The sequence below is a fragment of the Lampetra planeri genome, chromosome 17, assembly GCF_965212315.1.
Source record: "Lampetra planeri chromosome 17, kcLamPlan1.2.h2, whole genome shotgun sequence".
Classification (NCBI taxonomy): Eukaryota; Metazoa; Chordata; class Hyperoartia; order Petromyzontiformes; family Petromyzontidae; genus Lampetra; species Lampetra planeri.
The window spans coordinates 9,907,115-9,930,811 of NC_136123.1; the positions used below are offsets into that span (position 1 = coordinate 9,907,115).

General features: G+C 48.0%; 2 protein-coding genes across 4 annotated transcripts in view; one reads left to right on the top strand and one right to left on the bottom strand.

The window, feature by feature from the left end:
* LOC144723358 (ubiquitin-conjugating enzyme E2Q-like protein 1) overlaps window positions 1-13,920 on the bottom strand; it is a 30,435-nt gene extending 16,515 nt beyond the window's left edge. The window contains exons 1-2 of one of the 2 annotated variants that reach the window (XM_078602095.1): window positions 12,851-13,919; window positions 5,501-6,350 (exon numbers count right to left, since the gene is read on the bottom strand). In XM_078602095.1, the coding sequence (XP_078458221.1) occupies window positions 5,501-6,301 (801 nt within the window). In that variant the 5' untranslated portion in view covers window positions 6,302-6,350; window positions 12,851-13,919. Of the gene's footprint in view, window positions 1-5,500 lie in introns of both variants that reach the window. The other variant, XM_078602096.1, reaches the window with a different exon arrangement.
* MED10 (mediator complex subunit 10) overlaps window positions 1-23,697 on the top strand; it is a 49,345-nt gene that overhangs the window by 4,180 nt on the left and 21,468 nt on the right. The window contains exon 1 of one of the 2 annotated variants that reach the window (XM_078602097.1): window positions 16,494-19,018. The exons of the other annotated variant lie outside the window; for it this stretch is intronic. Coding sequence (XP_078458223.1) covers window positions 18,897-19,018 — 122 coding nt within the window. The 5' untranslated portion in view covers window positions 16,494-18,896. Of the gene's footprint in view, window positions 1-16,493; window positions 19,019-23,697 lie in introns of those variants that run through there. 2 annotated transcript variants of the gene reach the window in all.

The following is a 23,697-nucleotide window of genomic DNA, read 5'->3' on the forward strand; positions in this document are numbered from 1 at the left end:
GGATGCTGGGTTCATAGCGCAGTGTGCTAACCACTACGCTACCGCACATACATACATAAACCATCACGCGAACTCCGGTCATCCTCGCAGCAGTGGCTTTTGGCTAGCCATGGAACAAAGTCGGTCACCGCATTGCGTGCTTTCAGATGAGCTTCTGCAGCCATCTGGAACGCTCTGTCTTTCGATATTCGGAAGCCACTGCAGATATGCACTTTTAAATCATCTAGTTTGAAAACTCATTTCTTGAGAACTGCTTTTTGCGTTTAGTTTGTCGTCCTTCCCCTGCACCTCCGATTAGTGTGGTTTGCTACGTACAGTGCAAAAGAAGTTCAACATACATATCTCGCGGAGTTTATGGCATACACTGCCCGTGGCACGGCGCAGGCACAACGAGGGCCCAAATGATCCCTGTAAACGGCCTCCTGACGAGCGCGCCACTTTTGCAGGATGTTAACGGTGGTTATCCTTTTGGAAGTATGGGTCCTGCCATGGTAATCGGGAATTTCCACCGCCGGCTCAAGACGAGTGCTGTCCCCTGCATCCACTTGAGCCGGGAGACGCGTTGACATTCTGAATCGAGCGCTACACACACACACATGCAGTATAAAAAAACGTGTAAAAGATTCTCTCTGAGGTTCTGTGCCCAAGGGCAGGTCCATGGCTCAAGCGCCTCCATCCCATGCGATCCGCTCTCCCCCCCCCTAATCTGCCACTCCCCCCTCGCCTCCCAATTGCCATGGCTCCATAACTCAGGGCCCTTGAGCCAAAACGATGGTAGAATAATTCAGGTGGATTTAACTTTTGCCTTCCTCAGCAGTCGTGACGCCATCACTGGAAGCAGTTTCATGTTATACCCGGGACAATTTTTGGAATGCACCCCCCTCCGCACACAATTCAATGAACTTTCAAATTATGTGATTATGGATAAATTATTTTAAAAATATGACATTTTTAATTTGTGATCTTGGTGGTCCATGTGTAATATATAGTGGCCGCACAGTTTTCTAGAATGAACTGGACACAATATATAGTGGCTGCAGAGTTTTCTCGAATCTAGAATCAACTGGACACAATGTACTGCACTGTTGACAAACGTCATGAGACCACTCACTCGGATTTTTCTCTGTTCACTTCCACTTAAAACTAAGCTATTTTTATTTTATTAGGTGAGGCCCACTGAGCTATATAGCTCTTATTCAGAAGCGACCTGGCTGTCACAAATGATAGCTCAACGAAGTGGCTTATCACGTGGAAATTTATAGCAACAGCCAAATACTATAAATGCATATTTTTTAATTTGGAGGGAAAAACAGGGGGACCCAGAGAAAAATCCATGCGACCACGGGGAGAGAGACATGCACACTCCAAATATACAGCAGGCGTCAGGGTCGGGATCGAATGCACGACATAGTACACCAGGCGAGGTCGTAAACATCTCAGCACCATCAGTCCATCTTTTTCCTGGTCACCCTCGGCCTCCGTTACCTTCCGCTCACGTTGGCATTGCTCAACCAATACAGAATACTGCACATGAATTGTAAATACTGTAATATATTCTTGCACACAAAATGAAACGTTTGTATCACAAACTTAAAAATAGATTTTAATCGGTCAATCAATTAATCATTACGTCCTTAATGTCCACAGGATCCGATATTGTGTGCCCTGTTACTCTCCGAACCCTGTTGCCTGGCTCTAAGCGGTCCAATGCCTTTACCTGAGACTGCTGAGAATGGCAAGGACTTCTTTTCAGGCACAAAGCAAAGCGTTCGCTCATTCACATGCGCAACACACAGGCGCGTGCAGGGGCGACGAGGTAGGACACACGCTTGATGGATGTCAGGTGAAGGCCTGCGATATCGCTTCAGGGTCATCCCCCCACCCGACGTGACAAGTGGCCTTGCTATCTATAGAAGGATCCAGAAAGGGGGAAAAAATGATTTTGCCCTGTGCCGTTAACACAATTGCTCTACGGGGTCTGCGTGTGAAAATCTGGCTTGGATGGTGCTGCGGTTTAGAACACTCAGCTTGCATTTAGGAGGTTGTGAGTTCAAATCCCAGACGGTGGTGGTTTGACTGGATCAATAAAATGCGCAGCGCCTTGAGTAAAAGTCAAACACAGTGGTCACATGCTATGGAGTGACTGGCCCCCGCCATGAGAACGTGGAAAATTACAAAACAGTGGCTCAGGGCGCGCAGCCGCTGTCGTTTCACGCCGCCCCGCCGTGTTTGCTTGTCGGGGGAGGACCCCTTGACTCGCCCGATGCGAGAACGTGAAAAACCTCAGAATACATTAGATTTTTAAACACAGGGGGAACAATGCTGAAAACAGTGCCGTGGGCTCCTCGCCTCGAACCGCGATTACCCAGCACGCGCTCTGCACATTACATCTTTTTGTTTGTTGCCAAAAATGGATTTTGGCGCACTGTGACCTGTGCACACAACATTGTAAGGATGTACTTACAATGTTCACCATCACCGTGTACAGGTTACCGCACAGAGTGTGCCAAAGTCTGTGATCGGAGCCAAAGAGAAGCCTTTCTTAAAACTCTTGTGCAGCAAAACACTTCGCATCGCGCTACGGAACTGCCCCGGGAAGCGACATGGCAATGCACTCTCTCGATTCAGTCTGTTGCCCAACACTCCAGGGTGCTGCTTCCGCCTACGTAAAGAGCTGGATGCCGCGTGCCAGTCATCCGAATCAGAATATTTTTTTACGCTGGAGGAATCCGATGAACTATAAAGCTCTGTGAAAAAATAAGAGCTACAAAGCTTTTATACCACATAGCCAAAGCCACAGATGTATTCTGAATCAGTAGGTCGCAGAGCCAATACACGAAGTAGCATGCAAACCCAACTTACACCATCTTTTTCTGCAGTGCAAAAGCCTTTCCACACTTGGCACCCTAGTGAAAGCACGGGTGACTTGAGACCTGAATTCGAATCAAACTCAAGTCACCCACAACACGACGACCATTATGAACCCACCTGCACCACCAAGACACCCCCCGACGACCTCTGCCGAGACTCTGGACTCAGTGGCCTACTCTTTTCTGAATGACGCGAAACTGTCTACAATGGCCACCTCCAAATAGCACGGTTTGCTACGCAAGGTGCGAAAGAAGTTCAATATACATACTTTCACCACAGGTCAGAAGTGCATTGGTGATTTTGGTCAGTGGGAACAAGTGGATGACCGGATTTGAACATTTCGGTTCAACCTTTGGCCATGTGGAAATTGCCTCGGCGCCGAGCAAGCCCCATCACGAAGGCAGCCAGCAGCCTTTAACAACCTTGCGGTTTCGACCCCACGTTTGGCAATACGAGTATGATAGGGTCCATCGTGGTTGGTCCTTAGAAAAAAAAAAGCAACAAGGCAGTAAGTTATTCTCAAGTCGGTGTCTTGCCTAACGCGAGTGGGCAGCTGCTTCTTCCTCTGTGCAAGAACGATTTGCCGTGTGCCACTCATTAACACGGCTGGCTACGTACGGCGCGAACGAAGTTCCACGTACAATATGTACCCGAGATATATATGGCACCAGGGTTTTCTTCACATCGGTAGGTCTCGGGAGGTCTCGAATCCACTGGCTCAATAGCGGCTTATCACTGTCCTCAACTATTGTATTGGTAGACTGCAAATGCGTACGATAGAGAGGTCAATATGGTTGCTTTTTTATGAGAATGAGAAAAAAATTGTCTCTGCATTCGATAGAGAATATCCATAACAGGTTTTTTTGGGTTAGATCGCGTAAATATATAAATGTGTCGTTAAACCCACCACCACCCGACACAGCCAATTAGTAAGAGGTTTGTCATGTGAACAGAACATACCAATTCGTCACTAGTACAGCACACTGGTGTGTTGGAGAGCCAAGCCACAACATTTCCAATCTCAGTATGAGAATATCGTTCAATAGAATAACACAACGTGTGATACAAAACGCCTACAGAATATTGAGATGAACAGGAAGGGTCTGTAAAACAGAGAGCATTATACGCAGAGTTTCTGCTCATGGTGGACACTGCCCAAGGTGGGTTCCGGTAGTGGTTGCCACCCACATGTTTGTACCGACCGACCCCTCCTTGACTCAAAGGCTATTTCACCAGCAAAGTTAAATGCCAAAGTGCCTCCCTCCTCGAACGAACAGTGGGACGCCGATACAATTCTCTTGGCGGCTCTGAGACGGTGGTGGTTAAAGGCCACATTCCCACGTTGAGGCGCAGTCTTCCCACCGCACAACCACAACTTGGTCATTATTTTAGAGGTCCCAGAGATAGGATGATGATGATGATGGGTTGAATCAACTGCCAAAGAGGTTTTGAACTCTTATCCTTCCCACCGAGTCAAGCGCTCGAGCACAGTTCCACTCAGCTGAACATTACGCGAACGCGGCAAGAATGTGTATGTATGTGTAGGCGTGTGTATGTGCATGTCATCCTGCCGATCGATATTCTGTCAAGCGAGTTACAAGCACCGCCACAATATGAAAAGAACACCCAACAAAATTACGGCAGATCGGCGGTCAGGCTTTAACATTTCACTCCCACCACTCCGCTCCACGCGCAATAAATGCACCGTGTTGTGCACGTGCATTTGAGGTCGAGAGGACCCATTAACAGGAGGTGACATGAGATGGCCCAGTGGCTCAGGGAGGGGGATAATGACCGTGTCAGAACATGGAATGAACACCACCGAGTTCCCGGGTTCAAATCAGGGTAGGCGCCTGCGTTTAATTCGGATTTTCAAGTGAGGAGAAAATAAATGCACTTCGGGCAACCGCCGCGGGGAAAGCCACTCATTACAGCGTGCCGAGGGGGCATCATCTCGTGTTGTACGAGAGAAGGCTACCGCTGTGACTGCCGGGATAGGTCTGTGGGGTCATGTGGGGCCTTTTCCACGCGTGATGCCATCCTCTGCCGACTGTCGTTCCAGAAAAAAAATACGATCATGACTCCATATTTGGCGATAACAGCCAAACAAGGTATTTGAGCTAAGTGTGAATATGAAGTGGAGTTTAAAGAGATTTTGAAAAATAAAACTATAGTACAGTATGGTTTTACACTATTTGGCTACGAAACCCTGAAGGTGGCTGCACGACTCATTTCAGCTGTTGCCAGGGACGAAAGCAGAGCCAAGGGACAGATGGAGAATTCATTCGCAGCCGTGCGATGCCATTTCAGCGAATGACAGTGGGATGGACGAACAGACGGACGACACAGCCAGATCCACGTGATCTCATTTCAGCCAACGAAGGATAGGCCGTGAGACCACAGAGTCAAATCACTCGTGACCTCATTCAAGCCAACGACAAGGCACGAAGATGGATGGACGGACAATGTGAGACCCAATGCAAGAGACCTTATTCCAGGCAAGCGACACGTATGTCGGCGCCGAGGAACAGACGAACGGACAGACGGACGGACTTATCCACCGTCCACACACACCGCAGCCTTGCCAGGCACCCCGCACGCGCCGCCCAGACGCCCGGGACGCCCTCACCTGGCCCTTGATGAGGCTGGCCGCGAACTGCCTCACCACGGCCTCCACCGTGTAGGCGCTGGACCAGCCCCTGGGCGTGAGCAGCTCCATGCAGATGGCGCCGCCGTCCAGGACGTATCCGTTCTCGATGCGCGGGCTCAGCACGCGCATGAAGGGCGGCGAGAAGGGGAAGTTCTCGGGGAAGGCGAGGTTGAGGAGGACGCCGTCCACGCCCGTCTCGCGCATGTCCTGCCACAGCGCCGAGTCCCTGTCGATCTGGTAGAGCTTCACGTTCCACTCAAACAGGTTGTCGTCCACCAGCTCCACGCTCAGCACCTCCTCGCTCAGCCGGTTCAGGTCCTGCAGCTCCTTCATGAGGCGGCGGGCGCGTACCTGCGAGCTGTGCTGCCGGTTGGCCGGCGCCGGCGGCAGCGACGACGACGACGAGGACGACGGCTTCCCGAAGAGGCCCTTGTGGGGGGGCGGTGGCGGCGGCAGCGGCGGCACGGCCTCCGCTTTGGCCGGCTCGGTCGAGCGGCCGCCAGCCTGGGGGAGCGAGACGGTGCCGCCGTCCCTCCCGCCGCCGTTCAAAGCGACGCAAGCCTTGCCCTTCTGCGACCCGCCGCCACCGCCACCGCTGTTGTTGTTGTTGTTACCGACGCCGCCGACGCCGCTGCTACCGCCGCCACCGCTGCTGTTGTTGTTATTGTTGCCGCCGCCGCCGGTGATGCTGTTCTTGCGCGCCTTGCGGGAGCCCTTGGGGCTGCCCGTCTCCGGCTGGTGGAAGCGGATGAGGCCGATCTTTCGGAGCAGCGTCGCCATCGCTCGCGCGCGGCTCGGGACTTTGTGGCCGGCAACGTTTGCCCCGGAGCTGCCGGGGAATAAACGGGAACGCGCTGTTGGTTTTCCCCCCCCCCCCCTCCGGTAATAAACGCCCGCCGGGGCGATCAATTTCAGGCGCCTGCGTGTGCTCCTGCTGATGCCGCTTGCCACATCTGCGCTTTTATTGCAGCCAACACACGGGCGTATATCTTCTCGCCGAGGCAGTGTTAGATGCTTTCAATTGTAACGATCTGTCCCCCCTCCGTTGGCCGCGTGCCGGCCCTGTCCTCAGCTCTGTCCGTGTCTCTATGGCTACTTGGCCGACTGTCGCTGTGGTCGGTCTGACCCTATCTGTCGCTAAGGTTATCCGTCTCGCTGTGTCCAGCTCATTAGGTCCATCTTGCTCTCTCCGTGTTTACGTAGCAAACCTCAAAGCGCAGTTTCTGTTGCTATGGCTGTATGGGTGTATTTCAAGCTCATTTAATGTTTGTTCATGTCTAGAGCTGTCTATGTCCGAGGCTGTCTTGCTATGTCGATTGGTATGGTTGTTCATCTTGTTCTGTCCCTTAGTTTGCATTTATAGCCCTGTTTAGCTGCATCTACTGTATATGTATAGCACGGTCTGTATCCCTGTCTTTCTAGCTCTGTTTCGTTCTCCGTAGCTATTTGTTCAGACCGGTTAATCTGTCCAAACGGCTATCCATCTAGCTTAGTTATGTCCTCTCCAGCTATGCGACTGTTTTATGAACTTATAAATTTCTGTTGAAGTGGCTGATATCAATCTCTGTGCTCTATGTCTCCCATGTCTGTGTACACCACTGAAGTGCTATCTACATAGTACGATTCCTACATACTGGCAGTGGTGAGGCATAGTTCGCATGGGGCGTAAAGGAATGAAATAGGGCCCCCGTAATAGAGATTTTTGCGTTTGATCGCGTAAATATATAAACGTGTCGTTAAAACCCGCCACCACCCGACACAGCCAACTAGTAAGGTTTGTCACGTAAACAGAACGTGGCCAATTCGTTACTAGTATAGCACACCGGTGTGTTGGAGAGCCAAGCCACGACATTTACAATCGGAGTGCGACGTTTCGACAGTAATTACAACGAGCTTCATCAGGCGACAGCCAGATTTGTGGAGAAGTCTAACCATTTCGTTCCTTACATAGAGAGGCGTAGATGTGTCGACCACCCTTCTGCGCTCTTTGTAACCTGGCGCTGGGTACCCCTGGCTTCTGGGCCCAGTGTGCAGTCTCACCGCCTGCACACTCCACTGCTACGCCCACTGCGTGAAGCCCACTGAGAAGTGACTCTCTTTGTGCCTCCCTTCTTAGCTACATTACCATCTCCTTGGCTATCCGCGTAGCAAAGTCTCTCAGTGACAGCCACCCTCTGTGTGTGCCTACACAAGTATGTATGTGCGACTCTGTACGGCTACGTGGTCATCTGTGAATCACCGTCTCTCAGCGACATTTGCCGCCCGTAAACGTGCATGTGTTTGCGTGCGGAGTGGTAGGGAGCGGTGGTGTAGCGGTGAGCGCGCTGCGCTACCAACCCGGCGGCCTAAGTTCGATTGCCGCTCACGGCCAACAACAGTGACGATTATCTGAAACAATGATGGGCCTCCCTTAAGTCGACTCAACCTCAACGGAGTAGCTGGTGTGGTTAGTAAACATGACCACTGGGGAGACAAAGGCGTCCGGGTATGGTGTTGGCCACCCACCCCCACGTGTGCAGTGCTGGCCTTCATAGGTGCTCGCAAACAGCACTTGTGTGGAGTGGTAGCAGCGCTGTGAAACCGACCCACCAAGTTTGATTCCCAGCCATGGTTAATATCGGTGGGGAGTGATATCTGAACTGGTCATGGGCCTCCTGTAGGTCAACTCAGACTTAAATTTATACCTGGTGTAATGTACAAACTAAAACTATAAACTAAACTTAATTTATTTGACCAGGTAAGGCCCACTGAGCTATATCGCTATTTTTCAAAAGCGACCTGGCCACAAATGATATCTCAACGAAGTGGCTTATCGCGTGGAAATTTATAGCAGTGGAGGGAAAACCCGGGGGACCAGGATAAAAAGCCACACAACCACAGGGAGAACATGCACATTCCAACTATAAATGCGTCAGGGTCGGGATCGAACCCACGACCTCCTGCATGCCAGGCGAGGTGGTTAACATCTCACTACCGCGGCAAAATAAAGGCGGCCGGCCAGTTACCGCTGGTGGCTACCCTACCTCTGTGTGCCGTGGCCAGTCTGAATAGATGCTCGCTAACACCTCATGTCCCTGGGGTCCACAAGACTAGACGTGAGCCACTCGGCTCGGCTCTATAGCCGCCCTGGGGGTGCGAAAGCTCTTCGCACAACGGGAGCTCTATCCACATCTTTCCCATCTCCAATTGTCTCTCGTTTAATTTCCCTCCGTCACTCTATCCATTGAATTTAATGATACAAAGATCTCTCCCACATGATCTGTCTCGCGCTCACCGTCTCCCTCTACATCCTCCTTCTGTCATCCCTTATTCTCTAAGTGCCTCTCGGCTTGTGGCGTGCGTATTTCCCCTATCCGTGTGCGTCTCGCTACTTAGCGGTGCAACTCGCTCCATGCCTCTCTATGGCTACACAGGAGAACTCCTCTCATCAGCAGTGACACAAGGATCTGAATTTAGAAGTTAATAAAAGTAATAATGGAAATAAAATGATAAATCACGACGTTTCGGAGGCAACACAAGTCTCCGTCATCAGGTGGGACCGTCACAGCTAAAATTACTGCATCAAGTGAATGATGTCGTGATTTATTATTTTATTTTATTTCCATTATTACTTTTATTAACTTTTAATTTTATTTTTTACCTACGTGACTTTACCGAAAAAAACCTAAGAGTATGAATCCTTGCAGTCACGAAAGCTTCAAATCTAGAATCTGAATTTAGACTGCGGGAACCGGGTGAGCTATGAAGCTCGTTATTTACACAGGTGTCCACTAGGGGGAGGTATGGGGGACCAATAACGGGAGATATGTGGGGACCAGTATAATCCGCAGGCTTATCCGCAATTACACTCCTCTTATCCGTGGGGTAGACGACCGTGGGTAACCCCGTGGATAACAGGACGAATTTTCCTTGCAACACTCTTGTTGTGTTTTAAAAAAATCGCGGCGCAATAGTGCGTCATTACACAAAGACTTGTGGGAAGTTGCAGATAGCCATTCGCACGGTTGGTTACGTACGGTGCTGAAGAAGTTCAACATACACACATGCAATAGAATCAAATAAGGAACTTCTTTCGCACCGTATGGAGCCAACCGTTTGAAAGGAGTCTGAGGATTGTACAGCTGCTATGGATAAAAGGAGCTGCGGATAAGAGGAGTTATCCTGTACTGGGACAACCACAGCAAGAAAAACTGATGACGATTGCTTGTGTTGCGATCGAAACGTCGTGATCTATTATTTTTCTACCTACGTGACTTTACCGAAAGAACCAAAGAGTATGGATTCCTGCAGTCGCGAAAGCTTCAAATCGAGATTTCTCCCGTACTGTTACAGTCATACTCCATTGCATTGCTAGATCTCAGTCTCTATTTCTCTGACCTTTCCAATATCTCGATGTTAATACGTTCACCTCTCTATTCCATTGTGCGTGTGAATTTCACATTGGCTCTGCTATTCACTTACGTCCATATCTAAGCCCTGGGGGTACAACCTCCATAAACACATAAATACAAAGACCGCCCCAACGTACAGCCTTGGCAGACTGTTGGGGCAAGTGCTGTTAGCGAGCACCTGTGAAGGCCGACACGGCACACGAGGGGGTGGGTGGCCAGTACCACGCCCAGCCGCCTTTGTCTCCCCAGTGGCGATGTTTACACACACCAGGTACTCATTTGAGGGCGAGTCGAACTCACATGCACACACGCATACCCATGCACACCCATCAGTATCAATACAAAAACACATCCATATATCCCCGTATGCTATGAAGGCCCACGAGGGGGTGGGTGGTCAGCACCACGCCCGCACACCAATGCAAGCACATACACATCGCAACATCTGTGTAAATATGCACACTCACCAATATATTCAAAATGTGTAACAAGTATTGTGGTCAATGCAGACATGATTCCTTGTAAAAGGTTTCGGTTTGGTGTTTTAACATCTTAACACCAGAATAAAGGGGAAAACCTATTCTCATGTGTAACATCCACACAACACCAAAACACAAATAAACCATCCCCCCCATATACAGATAGCCATTTGTCATTCCACTGCTGGATGAAGCCCTCCACTGTGCGAGTGGAGGGGATTATTCTAGGATACAGCACCGTATGCACTTCACTGCATCGCTCAGTGTGAGTTGGTAAAGGTGGTAAACATTTAACGTTGGACAAACGTCGGATCAACGTTCCATATTGATTGGGACTTTGGAGCTTGGTACAGTACAATTGATTTTGCCACACACGACAGCACCCTATAGCACCTGTCATTCGCACGGACACCCACACTACAAACCCACAATCCTGTGTGCACACACCCACTCACCAATACACACAGCACACATGGTGTACCTACACACAGCACACGCCCAGACACACATGGTGTACCTACACACAGCACACGCCCATCCACACACGGTGTACCTACACACAGCACACACCCCACACCCATCCACACACATGGTGTACCTACACACAGCACACACCCATCCACACACATACACGGATGCTGTAAACAGGACATAAAACCACACCGACACACCACTTTGCTCCCACACACATACTTTACAAATATTCCACCCATCCAGCCGTAACAGACTGTAGGGGCAAGTGCTGTTAGCGAGCACCTATGGGCATGGGTGGACAGCACCACGCCCGACCGCCTTTGTCTCCCCAAGTGGCGATGTTTACACACCGCACCAGGTACTCATTTGAGGCCGAGTCGACCTAGGAGGGGAGGGGGGAGGTCCAGGACCGGTTCAGACAATAGTCACTGATGTTGGCCATGAGCGGGAATCGAACTCGGGTGGCCGGGTTCGTAGCGCAGTGCGCTAACCGCTACGCCACCGCTCCCCACACATCAGCACACACCAGAGTATGAGAGCTCGGGGTAAGCATTTACACCTTTGTAACCAAATGCTTACCCCGAGCTCTCTTTGAGTTGTGCGCCTTTTGGCGTCATCTGGTCCAACACCATGTGAGACTAGGCTCTAAGAAAAGCTGTCTCGGGTGTGGACCAATCAATTTCAAGGACAGTGCATACATTATCAGTTGTTTTTTGTTTGCATTCCGACTGCAGGTATTGTGGTCAATGCGAACATGATTCCTTGTAAAAAAAAGTGTCCGTTTTGTTGCCAGATAAAAGGGTAAAAAAACAATTATCATATTTTGCCACTGGCAAAGGTGGTTCCAATGGAATACAATACTAAACAAGGATAGGATGGGGGGGGAATTGAAAATAGGTAAGTGACGAAAAATAAACAAATGTAAATAAAGGATTGTGTCGAAATACAGATTTCACAAGTGCACAAAATTCCGGCCAATTTTGCAACACTAAATGCAAACCGATATATAACGTGCACAGCAGTAGCATACTTTACACAAAACCAGAGACCAATATCAACACATAAGCACACACACCATTAGCAAAATATATACCCATATATACACAACGATCCACGCTCGCAGATACAGACACACAAATACATACACAAGAGAATGTATACTGTGCACACAAAAACCAATGCAAAAATGGAAAAACATAAGAGCACAGAGCAATACTTAGTACACACAATACCAACACACACAAATCTCTTGGGCCGGCCTTCATCCTGAATTGAAATTTCACAACGATGAAATACCCACCAATACAACTACACACATCCTTACCCATCGACACGACACAATTGCGCACCCATACATACCCCAACACAATCGCACATCCATTCACACACCAACACATCCATAACCACACCAACACAATTGCCCACCTATTCACACACCAACACATCCATACACACACCAACACAATTGCCCACCTATTCACACACCGACACACCCATACACACACCAACACAATTGCACACCCATACACACACCGACAATAGCACACCCATACACACACCAACACAATCGCACATCCATTCACACACCAACACAATTGCACACCCATACACACACCGACACAATAGCACACCCATACACACACCGACACATCCATACACACCCCAACACAATTGCACACCCATACACACCCCAACACAATCGCACATCCAAACACACCGACATCCATACACACACCAACACAATCTCACATCCATACACACCCCAACACAATCGCACATCCATACACACACCCCAACACAATTGCCCACCTATTCACACACCGACACATCCATACACACACCGACACATCCATACACACACCAACACAATTGCCCACCTATTCACACACCGACACATCCATACACACCCACCCACCCCATCACACCCAGCCACACCATCACACCCACACACACTCCCACCCCATGATGTGTGTGTGTGTGCTCACCTGCTCTCTCTTTCCCTCTCGCTCTCTCTGTGTGCGAGTCCTCCGCGCTGCCCCGCAGGTGCGAGCCACGCAGAATAACAATCAGCCCGCGGGGCTCCGCGGGGCTCCGGTGCCGGGCAGCAGCAGCAGGAGGAGGAGGAGAGATGAGGGGGGCAGCAGGAGGGGACAGCAGCAGGAGGAGAGATGAGGGGGCAGCAGGAAGGGGCAGCAGCAGCAGCAGCAGGAGGAGGGGGCAGGCGGAGGAGAGATGAGGGGGCAGTGAAGGGAGAGCGGCGGAGAGAGACGAGGGGGAAGAGCGGAAGGAAAAGGATGAGCGGGACAGCGAAGAGGAGGGTAAAGATGACGGTGGTGGTGGGGGGGTGAGGAGGAGGAGGAGATTGGGGGGGGGGGGGAGAGATGAAGGGGATGAGAGGGGAGAGCGACACGAGGAGGGGATAAAGTGGAGAGGCGAGAGACGGGGATGGAGAGTGGAAGGAGGAGAGGGAAGCGTAGGGGAGAACGCCGAGAGGGAGAGATGTGGAGAGATGGGAGAGTGGACTGAGAGCAGTGGGGGGGATGTCGCTCCACGCACAGACGCAGCAGCGATGGAGACTTGCCGCACGCAGCTGATTCTCTCGCTCTACAACCACAACACACTCCACGCAGCCACCATAATCGACACAAGCTAACACGAAGATAGGCTGAGAACAATAATAACACCGGGGGAGGAGCGGTGTGGCTGGGTGGGGGGGACCACAGCCTGTATAACAATGGAGCTGGCTGTTGTAACGAAGCAGCTCCTCCCCTCTATCCGCTTCTCTTGACACGGCGGCTAGAGGATGGCGTGAACCAACGAGCGAGGAGATGAGATGAGAGGCTTCCTACTGCTGCTGCTGCCGCTGAGCTAGACAGGAGGCAGAGGGGATGAGCGAGGGGCTCTCGCGACTTGCAGTGCAGACGACGAAGACGACGGCTCCTGCTGCTGCATCGTCCGCGCCGCTGATGGGGCTTTAACCGTGACGTCACCGGCAGGAAGCGCGCTCAGTAATTATGTAACCCCCCCCCCGGTTCGGGGGAGACGTCACCGCGCCTCGTGGTGTTCGCCGGATTCTCGAGAAGAGAATTGCCCCGGGTCAACAACTCCCACCCCCCCCAAAACCCAACACCTTTCACCCGCCCACCCACTCCTTTCACCCCCCTCACCCACACCTTTTACAACCCCCACCCACACCTTTCACCCCCCCCACCCACACTTTTTACCCCCCCACCTACCCCTTTCACCCCCCCACCCACCCCTTTTACAACCCCCACCCACACCTTTCACCCCCCCACCCACCCCTTTCACCCCCCACCCACCCCTTTCACCCCCCCACCCACCCCTTTTACAACCCCCACCCACACCTTTCACCCCCCCACCCACCCCTTTCACCCCCCACCCACCCCTTTCACCCCCCACCTACCTCTTTCACCCCCCCACCTACCCCTTTCACCCCCCCACCCACACCTTTTACAACCCCCACCCACACCTTTCACCCCCCCACCCACCCCTTTCACCCCCCACCCACCTCTTTCACCCCCCCACCTACCCCTTTCACCCCCCCCACCTACCCTTTTCACCCCCCCACCGACCCCTTTCACCCCCCCACCCACCCCTTTCACCCCCCCCCCCACCCACACCTTTCACCCCCCCACCCACACCTTTCACCCCCCACCGACCCCTTTCACCCCCCCCCCACCCACACCTTTCACCCCCCCACCCACACCTTTCACCCCCCCACCGACCCCTTTCACCCCTTTCACCCCCCTCCCCATCCCTTTCACCCCCACCCACCCCCACCCACCTATTTCACCCCCACCCACCCCTTCACCTCCCTCACCCACCCCTTTTACCCACCCACCCCTTTCACCCCCACCCACCTCTTTCAGCACCCCCACCCCATTCACCCCCCCCCCCCACCTCTTTCACCCCCCTCCCCACCCCTTCCCCCACCCCTTTCACCCCCACCCACCTATTTCACCCCCACCCACCCCTTCACCTCTCTCACCTACCTCTTTCACCCCCCCACTCCATTCAGGATATTGGCATCGCAGACATGAGTCTAACTTGACTTTAGAGCTATGTGACAATGAGAACCCTGCAGGGAGGCCTTGAGGTGGGCTCAATGCGCCGGAGACATCCCTTACTACTCCAGGTTACTCGTCACAGTGATCAACTGCGCCGTACCAGCCATGGAACACGAGGCCAAACACACGTAAACTAACCTCATTTCCGAAAGAGGTGGATAGATTGCCGGCCAGGCTGTGAAGGTCAAATAAAATTGGCAAGGTCTCCATTGTCACACAAAAGAGAGATAGCACTTCTCTTTGTCAGGGGATGAATTGGATATGAATTGGAATAATTGTGATGCATTGGTCAATTCACGGCGATTGCATATCGACGCATGCCACCGCTGAACTGCGTGTACCGACCAGCAGTGCCCCCAGCCACTGCTGGTGGTTCTCGTCGGCCGAGTGGCCCCGAGAAAGCCGCCCCATCATCACGAGGCACGGCCGTGCGCCGTCAAGACAAAAGAGCCTCCACCGAACGTGGAGTGAGCGGAAGGCAAGTGGAGAAGCAGACGGGCTGTCGAGGTGCTTCGGGGGGTTGAGAAGCTGAAACAAAACAGCAGTGCAGCTTATATTCTTGGTTCTTTCGGTGAAGTCACGTAGAAGGGAAATAATAAAGTATTATTAGCAGAGGTGGGACAAAGTCATTGTTATGCAAGTCCAAGTCGAGTCGCAAGTCATCAAATTCATGACTCGAGTCTGACTCGAGTCCAAGTCACATGACTCGAGTCCACATCTCATAGGTGGGACAAAGTCATTGTTATGTAAGTCCAAGTCGAGTCGCAAGTCATCAAATTCATGACTCGAGTCTGACTCGAGTCCAAGTCACATGACTCGAGTCCACACCTCTGATTATTAGTATATTCATATTTTATATTAATATTATTTAATATTCTTGGTTCTTTCGGTAAAGTCACGTAGAAGGGAAATAATAGAATAATATTTGTATATTAATATTTTATATTAATATTATTTAATATTATATTAATATTATTTAATATTCATATTATTGGTTCTTTCGGTAAAGTCACGTAGAAGGGAAATAATAAAATAATGTTAATATAAAATATATTAATATTTTATATTAATAATAATAGAAAAAATGTAATAGTAATTTAAAATATGTTAATATTTTATATAAATATTATTTTATTATTTCCCTTCTACGTGACTTTACCGAAAGAACCAAGAAAATGAATCCGTGCAGTCACGAAAGCTTTAAATCAGCAGTGGAGCTGTTTAAATAAGATCTGAAAATGTCCCGTTGCTGAAGAGCGAACGTGTAACGAGTCGTTGCTGAATACGGCTACACTGACCATTAGGTCGACGTACCTGGTGCGGTGTTTAAACATTGCCACTCGGGAGACAAAGGCGGCCGGGCATGGTGCTGGCCACCCACCCGCTGGTGTGTCGTGCTAGCCTCCATAGGTGCTCGCTAACAGCACTTGCCCCTACGGTCTGTTAAGGCTATAGAGGGATCTTTGTCTTATGGTCCATTGACCTCCAAAACTACCCCCCCCCCCCCCACCGGGACCCCCCCCCCTCCGCCTTCTGATAACATTGATAGGGCCCCCAGACATGGCCAATTATGTCGTGACCCCCCCCACACCCACAGAATGAACGATGAACGCCTCTCCCTAGATTATAATACAGTACTCTACTGTTCTTAAGCCTGATTGTTGTTCGCATCATAGATGGCCAATGATGTCATCAACATCCCTGCCCCCCGCCACACCGCCTTCCCGACAGAATGAACGATTAGTGTTCCCCCTGTAGGTTGTAATACAGTACTGTGGTGTCCTTTACCCTGAATGTTAATTGGAAGCCTCACGAATTGTTAATGCTCCTTTTCGGGATGTGTGTTAAATTCCATGAACGAGTGGCATCTGAGAGGATCCCACGATAGCATGTGGTTACGAAAGGATAACATTCAAAGCTTTTCTCAGATGGATTTAGGAATCCATTGTTGTACCCACCATTTATTGGCCAACTCACAGCCCAAGACACCTGGTACTGTATTACCAGGCATTATTCCACCCTACTGCTGACCACGCTCATATTTGCTTAGTTTCTAAGATACGACGAGGTCAGACAGATTTAGGATGATGAGATTTTTTTGGGTCGGGAGTCCCTGATGGAATTACTGTATAAATGGTGGCGTCTAGATGGAAATATTTATGAGACCCTAAATGTAGCCAATGCAGAGGTCCCCAGAAAGTGCTAATGATGAGCCCTCCATATTGAGCTGCAGATGAGTGCCCAAGATATTGGCAACGATGAAGGCCCCAGATGTACAAAATGATGGATATCCCCCAAATGGAACCATTTGTGACCCCCTTCACTCTGAGATGTATCCAATAAACGGCTCCCAGAGCTGACAATAATGAGCCTCACAGATGGTAATATTGATGGGATTCTCATATAGAGCCAATCATAGTCCTTGGATAATAAAAATCCAGCATTATAATGTCGAGTACTGTGTTAATGTCCATCATTACATAAAATTACAAGTGATGCCAAAGTCAATCATATAGGGCTCATCTGTGTTGGACATCCACATTTCTATGACAGGTTCCAGTATATCCACAGGCAAACCACTGTTGACTTCCCATGAGGTGTTAACCCACCATACTACACAGTGTGTAGGGTAACACGAAAAAGTCTCTTATTACTGAAAATGTGTTGAAATACTTCATTTAATTCCGCATTTTTAAATGTATGTAGTTTTATTTGTATCTCATTTTAAAATGTTACATTTCAATACATCGCTGTATACTAATACTGTTTTTTGTTTATAACACTGCAAGTATCCGTTGGAAAGACCCTAAACTGCATTCCCATTAGCCACAGAATTTGATTGTGAACTCGAGATGCAAATCTGGCACTGCATCTCCGAGTTGACTGTAATTTGGGCCGCCAAAATATGCTTTGAGGCTCACAGAGGCAATATATTAGATAGAAACGAGATACGCTATGTCTGAATAGGCTCTCACCTGTTTTGGACCCATGCGCTTAACCTTAACCGATGCGAATTCAACCCCGATGAAGCTTAGAAAGCTGGAGTTCAAAATAACTCACAAACACCTCGTTGTGAAATGCCCAATGCAGAATATGTCTCTGTTTGATCGTCCACGCCGTTCATGGTCCACCGTATACCACATCCGGACAAATCATGGCAGATGTGGATACCTGATGCAAAAATGAACATAAACACTATCCAGTGTGCGACTGTGATCATCCAGAACAGACCATCCAACGTATAACGACGCAACGCCCGACCCACAAATACGAGAGGAGACATCGCAGAGATGATGATGCACTCCGCTGCTCCTGACGCAGTCGTCTGGCTTGACCACCTGAATGTGAGATTGTAATTGTTGCTCTTTATCGACATCAGCAGCCGTACGGAAGAATATGAAGAAGTGAAAGAAAGATAGAGATGCAACTATGCAATTGCTTTGCTCATGCCACTGATAGTGGGGAGGGCTTCCACTCTAGTGAGAGCTCTAGCGAGCACCCAGGTGTAGTTGATTTTGGCGCAGGTAAATCCCATTGGGCAATGCTCATTTTCGATGTGGACCTGGTTGTAGCAACAAAAAATATTAATCATAATCCCTCTGTACGCTTTTATTTGTTCGAACCGTTCTTGTAGGTTGGGTCGGAATCAAAACGATTAAATGAAGCACGCGGGACGAATCGCAGTTTAGAGTACTTTAGGAAAACTTAATCGAGTCGTGAAAAGTAATACAAATAAATACGCCTCAAGGGGACATTACTGAATTGCACGTGGTGACGAACCCCCCACGGGGGTCTGCGCTACGATTGGTTAAAACCGAGCATCACGTGTCGCTTCGGAGCAGCCAATCGGACGCCTTCCGTGAGCACGGACCTCAGCCTCGCCTGGCCTGGCCGCCCTGCTAATGTTTCCTGTCGACAATCAATAGCCCGGTAATTCATAAACATGGGAGAGAAATTCGACAACCTGGAGGAGCACCTGGAGAAGTTCATCGAAAACATTCGGCAGCTGGGAATCATCGTGAGCGATTTCCAACCGAGCGGACAAGTTGTGTTGAACCAAAAGCTGTGAGTTGTTTTTTCTCCCCGCGCGGCCTAGTCTTCACCCCTCCCCTGAGCCTGATTCCTGCCGCTTTAGATTCTTACATCGCGGTACCTTATCCAGGCCAGACCGGCGAGCCCGGGGCATGCTCCGTGAATCATTCTTAAAGCCATTCATTCGAAATGTATATATTTATACGCTATGAATAGGCTACGTTACATTTACAGACGTGTGGATTAAGACACGCGACTAATATACGTCTTTGATTTCGGGTGTGTACGACTGTTCGATCAACTGCTGGATGGCAGCCGGCCACGCCGTGGAAGTGGTTGATGGGTTTCTTTACCCACTCTAGATTTGAAGCTTTCGTGACTGCAAGGATTCAAACTCGGTAAAGTCACGTAGGTAAAATAATAATATTAAAAATAATAATACAAATAATAGAAATAATAATAGAAATAAAATAATAAATCACAACGTTTCGGAGGCAACACAAGTCTCCGTCATCAGGTGGGACCGTCGCAGCTAAATTTACTGTATCAACTTCCGAGGAGCACAGAATTGCAGTACACTTTGCAACAAGTCGCTCTTTGCTGGACCGCCCTCTTGATTCCAGATGCGCTTCTGCGGCCGTCAGGAAGCCACTGGAGCGATGCACTTTTAAATTATCTAAACTGAAAACGAATCTCTTTAGAATTGCTTTTTGTGTTTAGTTTGTACTTTCCCCGCACCTATTAGCACGGTTGGTTACATACGGTACGAAAGAAGTTCAACATACGTACATGCAATTAGACCCGCAAACTGTCACGTCTGTTATGTATGGTGATCGCTTATGTAAGTCGCATCCAGATTGAAGGCCCCCGCTTGGCTTCCAAAATATGCCGAGATCTGGCGCATTCCGAGTGATTTGGTCATAGGCTAATCGAATACAATGTACTGCAATTTTTGAAGGTAAACGTGCGTGTCCCCCCATATATATTGTATCAGTACATCAAAATGTGAGCCTTCCCCCACAAATGTTATCTTACTGCTAGATGGCTCGGGAATAGCGGCACAGCAACTTTGTATTGACCTTGTGGGGAGTTTCCAGTACTCCCGATTTATTCCCACATGAAGCCAGACATTAATAGAAGTGACCAACTTCCAATGTAGAACCCTCGTGAATAAGTCTTGGCTCTGTGTGTGTTTTTATTGGTGAATATAGGGCTTTATAGTCAATGTATTTGACCTAGAAAATAGGACCAATTTCAACCTGAGTCGTCTGCAATCGGGAATTTAAATACTGCTGGGCTTGCCTGATGTTATTGGTAAGCTCACGGAAACTGCATGGCCTCTTCAGCACAAATAGGCCTATTCAGCTGTACCGCATTGTAACAAATAAAAAGAACGTGCATCTGTAGAGAATTGTTGGTTATAAAATAGACATCCGCATTACAAAGCATTTAAATTTAACGGCATCACAGAACTGTGGAAGTTGATAGAGGCACACGGGAGAAGAATACAACCGCATTGCAACGTACATTTGGACTGTCAGTCAGAAGTAGAAGTCTTCAGCCTGGCCCTGAAGAGGATGATTAAGCCGTCCAGGCGGCCATATGGTGCTTCAAATATTGTGGACAGCAGAAGAGAAAGAGCGAGTTTGACTGGGATATTTGCAGGAAACCTTATACTTACCACGTTAATCATTAACAAACCAGTCTACCTAACAGTTGTGTGCAAGAGTCCTTCGGCATTAACTTGCACTTTTCTTGAACATTTTAAAGTGAAGTCTATTAAACAACCTATTTTGAAGATATTCCCCAGCAGCACAGAGGCGTGTATCTCATTAGTATTCTACCGACTGAATACCCAAACTACATAATTCTTTAGGGCACATACCATTGTGCATTTCAGCTGTTTTCAGATTTTCCTTCACGAGAAATGTCAATACACTACGCCGTCTCGCAGCATGACATTCTGTTCACCAACGCATTGGAAATACCGAGACTGGTTTGTACAGCTGTGGCTTTATTTAATGCAGGAATTGCCAGATGTTGACACTTTCAATGCAAACATTTTAAGCGTCTGTAATTTTATGGTTATCTGGAACAAAAGTGCAGGTTATCTTTGAATGACTGGTAATGAAATTTATGGTTTGGAACATCCAGAAATAGCTGATGGACAAAACTGGAAAATAACAATCCTAAAAGTTTCTCTAAAATATATCTAAATATAGATAGTACATCTAAAATAGATGTTCATTGTGCTAAATATTTCACTTGCTCATTTGTGGTGAGTTGTGGTGTGTTGATTTATCTAAGCACCGATATCACGCCAATTTCTGTACAGTGATAAAGTTAAATGTAGTCCTGCAATTGCTTGATTATGCCTTTGCTGGAGGAAGAGCCTCCACTAGAGGGAGCGCTAGAGAGCCCCTCTGGGGAGGGTATCATGGCCTTCTCTTCCACGCTGGCCAGACATCTTCGAAATGGTGGAGGTATCCACACTTTGCCCTGCCACGTGCGTATTTGGTGATCGACTGACATTGATGTAAAACTGCTGGGTGGGACAGGTGGGCGGGATTTAATGAGCTTGACCATTTCAAATACCATACCAGGAGATCAAACCTGCGACCTCTATGTGAATCATTACACTTTGGCAGTATCGTGATGTTAATATATTGACTGTTTAGTATACCGAGTGGGATTTGGCAGGTGATATCGCTAGAAGCCATCATTGCTGATTAACAAGGATAGTGACAGAATAGCAACCAAAATTATGAGACTGGGCCACAGAGGATGACCATAAAGAAAATGGAGTGATGATATCAAGCCTGGAGCGTGCCATTCAGACTCTGTCTACTTGACGGACCTGTTCTCCACCTGAGGACGGCTGCTTGCGTTGTGGCCGAAACGTCGTGAGAATTATTTTATTATGTTTTATTTTTATTATTTTATTACTTCCCTTCTACGTGACTTTACCGAAAGAACCAAGAAGATGAATCCCTGCAGTCACGAAAGCTTTAAATCGAAATTTAATATTCAAGAGTAATTGTGGCATTGCAGGAACATGAGGTATGGTGACTCCCATTGGAAGGCCTTCATCCAATAGTGTCTGGATAATTGGTAGCGATGATGAAGTTACGGGACATCTGAAAATTGTTTAATATCACCAGCCACTGGACTGCTGTAATGTAGCTATACAGTAAAACTCATATCCTTCGGTTTTCAAACACTGATATTATTTTGTACAACATTTGATCGTCCTTATTCCTAACATTGTTGACTGAGCTTTGTATAACAGGCCACTGCTGACAGTCAACGAAAACCAGTCCAGAGTGTCTGTATAAACATATACTGCTGAATAACTTGTCACCAGAAAGCCCACAGGCGAGCAGATCTAAATATAGTTTTGTTTTTATGTAGTTTAACGGAGCATTTTCACTTATGTAAACAGTATAATGTATACACAAGAATATGCCATAACGCACAAGGGTTTGTTTTAACATATAAATAATTGTTCCTGAAAGAACAAAGGTGACTCCTCATCTCTAGCTCGGCAATGCGAGCGCTTTGAACAGAGCGTGCCGTTCCTGCGTGTTAATTTCGACGATCTGTTTAGATTGTAAACTTTTATGGCAACATAATAACATCTCGTCTAAAAACACATCTTAAACCCGTTTATTCTATGTAGCTCTCCTTCTCCCTTGGCCTTCCCTTAACTTTATTCTTACAAGGCGCCTTGCAAATACATTAAAATTATAATTCCAAGTGTAAATTATTATTAATAATACAATGGTGGTTAACGACCCCATCATTCCATTCTAAAGCGAATGCAGTTTCATGCTGGTGGAACGGATTAAAATCAAATTTGAATAATACCTGCACGTATTATGTTTAATATATACTATAATCATGATGTTATATAGGAATGCATCTCTGAATGTTAGGATGTTTTTCAGGGAGGTTCTGAATTGGGATATTTTTACGAAGTTAATGTGTAAGTACAGTAATGGTAACATTCTAAAAATATTCTTAGTTCTTTTGGTAAAGTCACGTAGAAGGGAAACAATAAAATAATAAAAATATAAAACAATAAAATTCTCACGACGTTTCGACTGCAACAGAAGCAATCATCATCAGGTGTGAAATCCACAGCAAGAAAATACATTTTCTATTTTCTTGTTTTATATTTTTATTATTTTATTGTTTCCCTTCTACGTGACTTTACCGAAAGAACCAAGAATATGAATCCCTGCAGTCACGAAAGCTTTAATTCAAAATCCTCAAAATACTTGTTTTCCTGAATAGAGAACATTGGATCTTCTCAAATTGTGTACCTCTACATTGACAAAGAGTTAAATATATTAAATAGTAGAGTTTTCATTTTCCGAGATTAAATCAAATGTGTGACTAATCATTATTTTTTGGGTAGATCGCGTAAGTAAAAAACGTGTCATAAACCTTGCTCCACCCGGCATAGTCAATTAATAAAGTTGTCATGTGAACAAACTTGCCAGTTTATTACTGCTTAAGCACATCGGTGGGTTGGAGAGAAATCTCACAGAATTTAACAATTTGGTACAACGTATGTATATATATTATACTTATTTTGTACCATACGCAGCTAAACGTGCTAATCGGTGGTGCATAGAACGTTGCGATGACAAAATGTCATTGTCCTCCAGTCTTGAATGTAAATAGGTGATAATAGGGTTTCCCCCCTT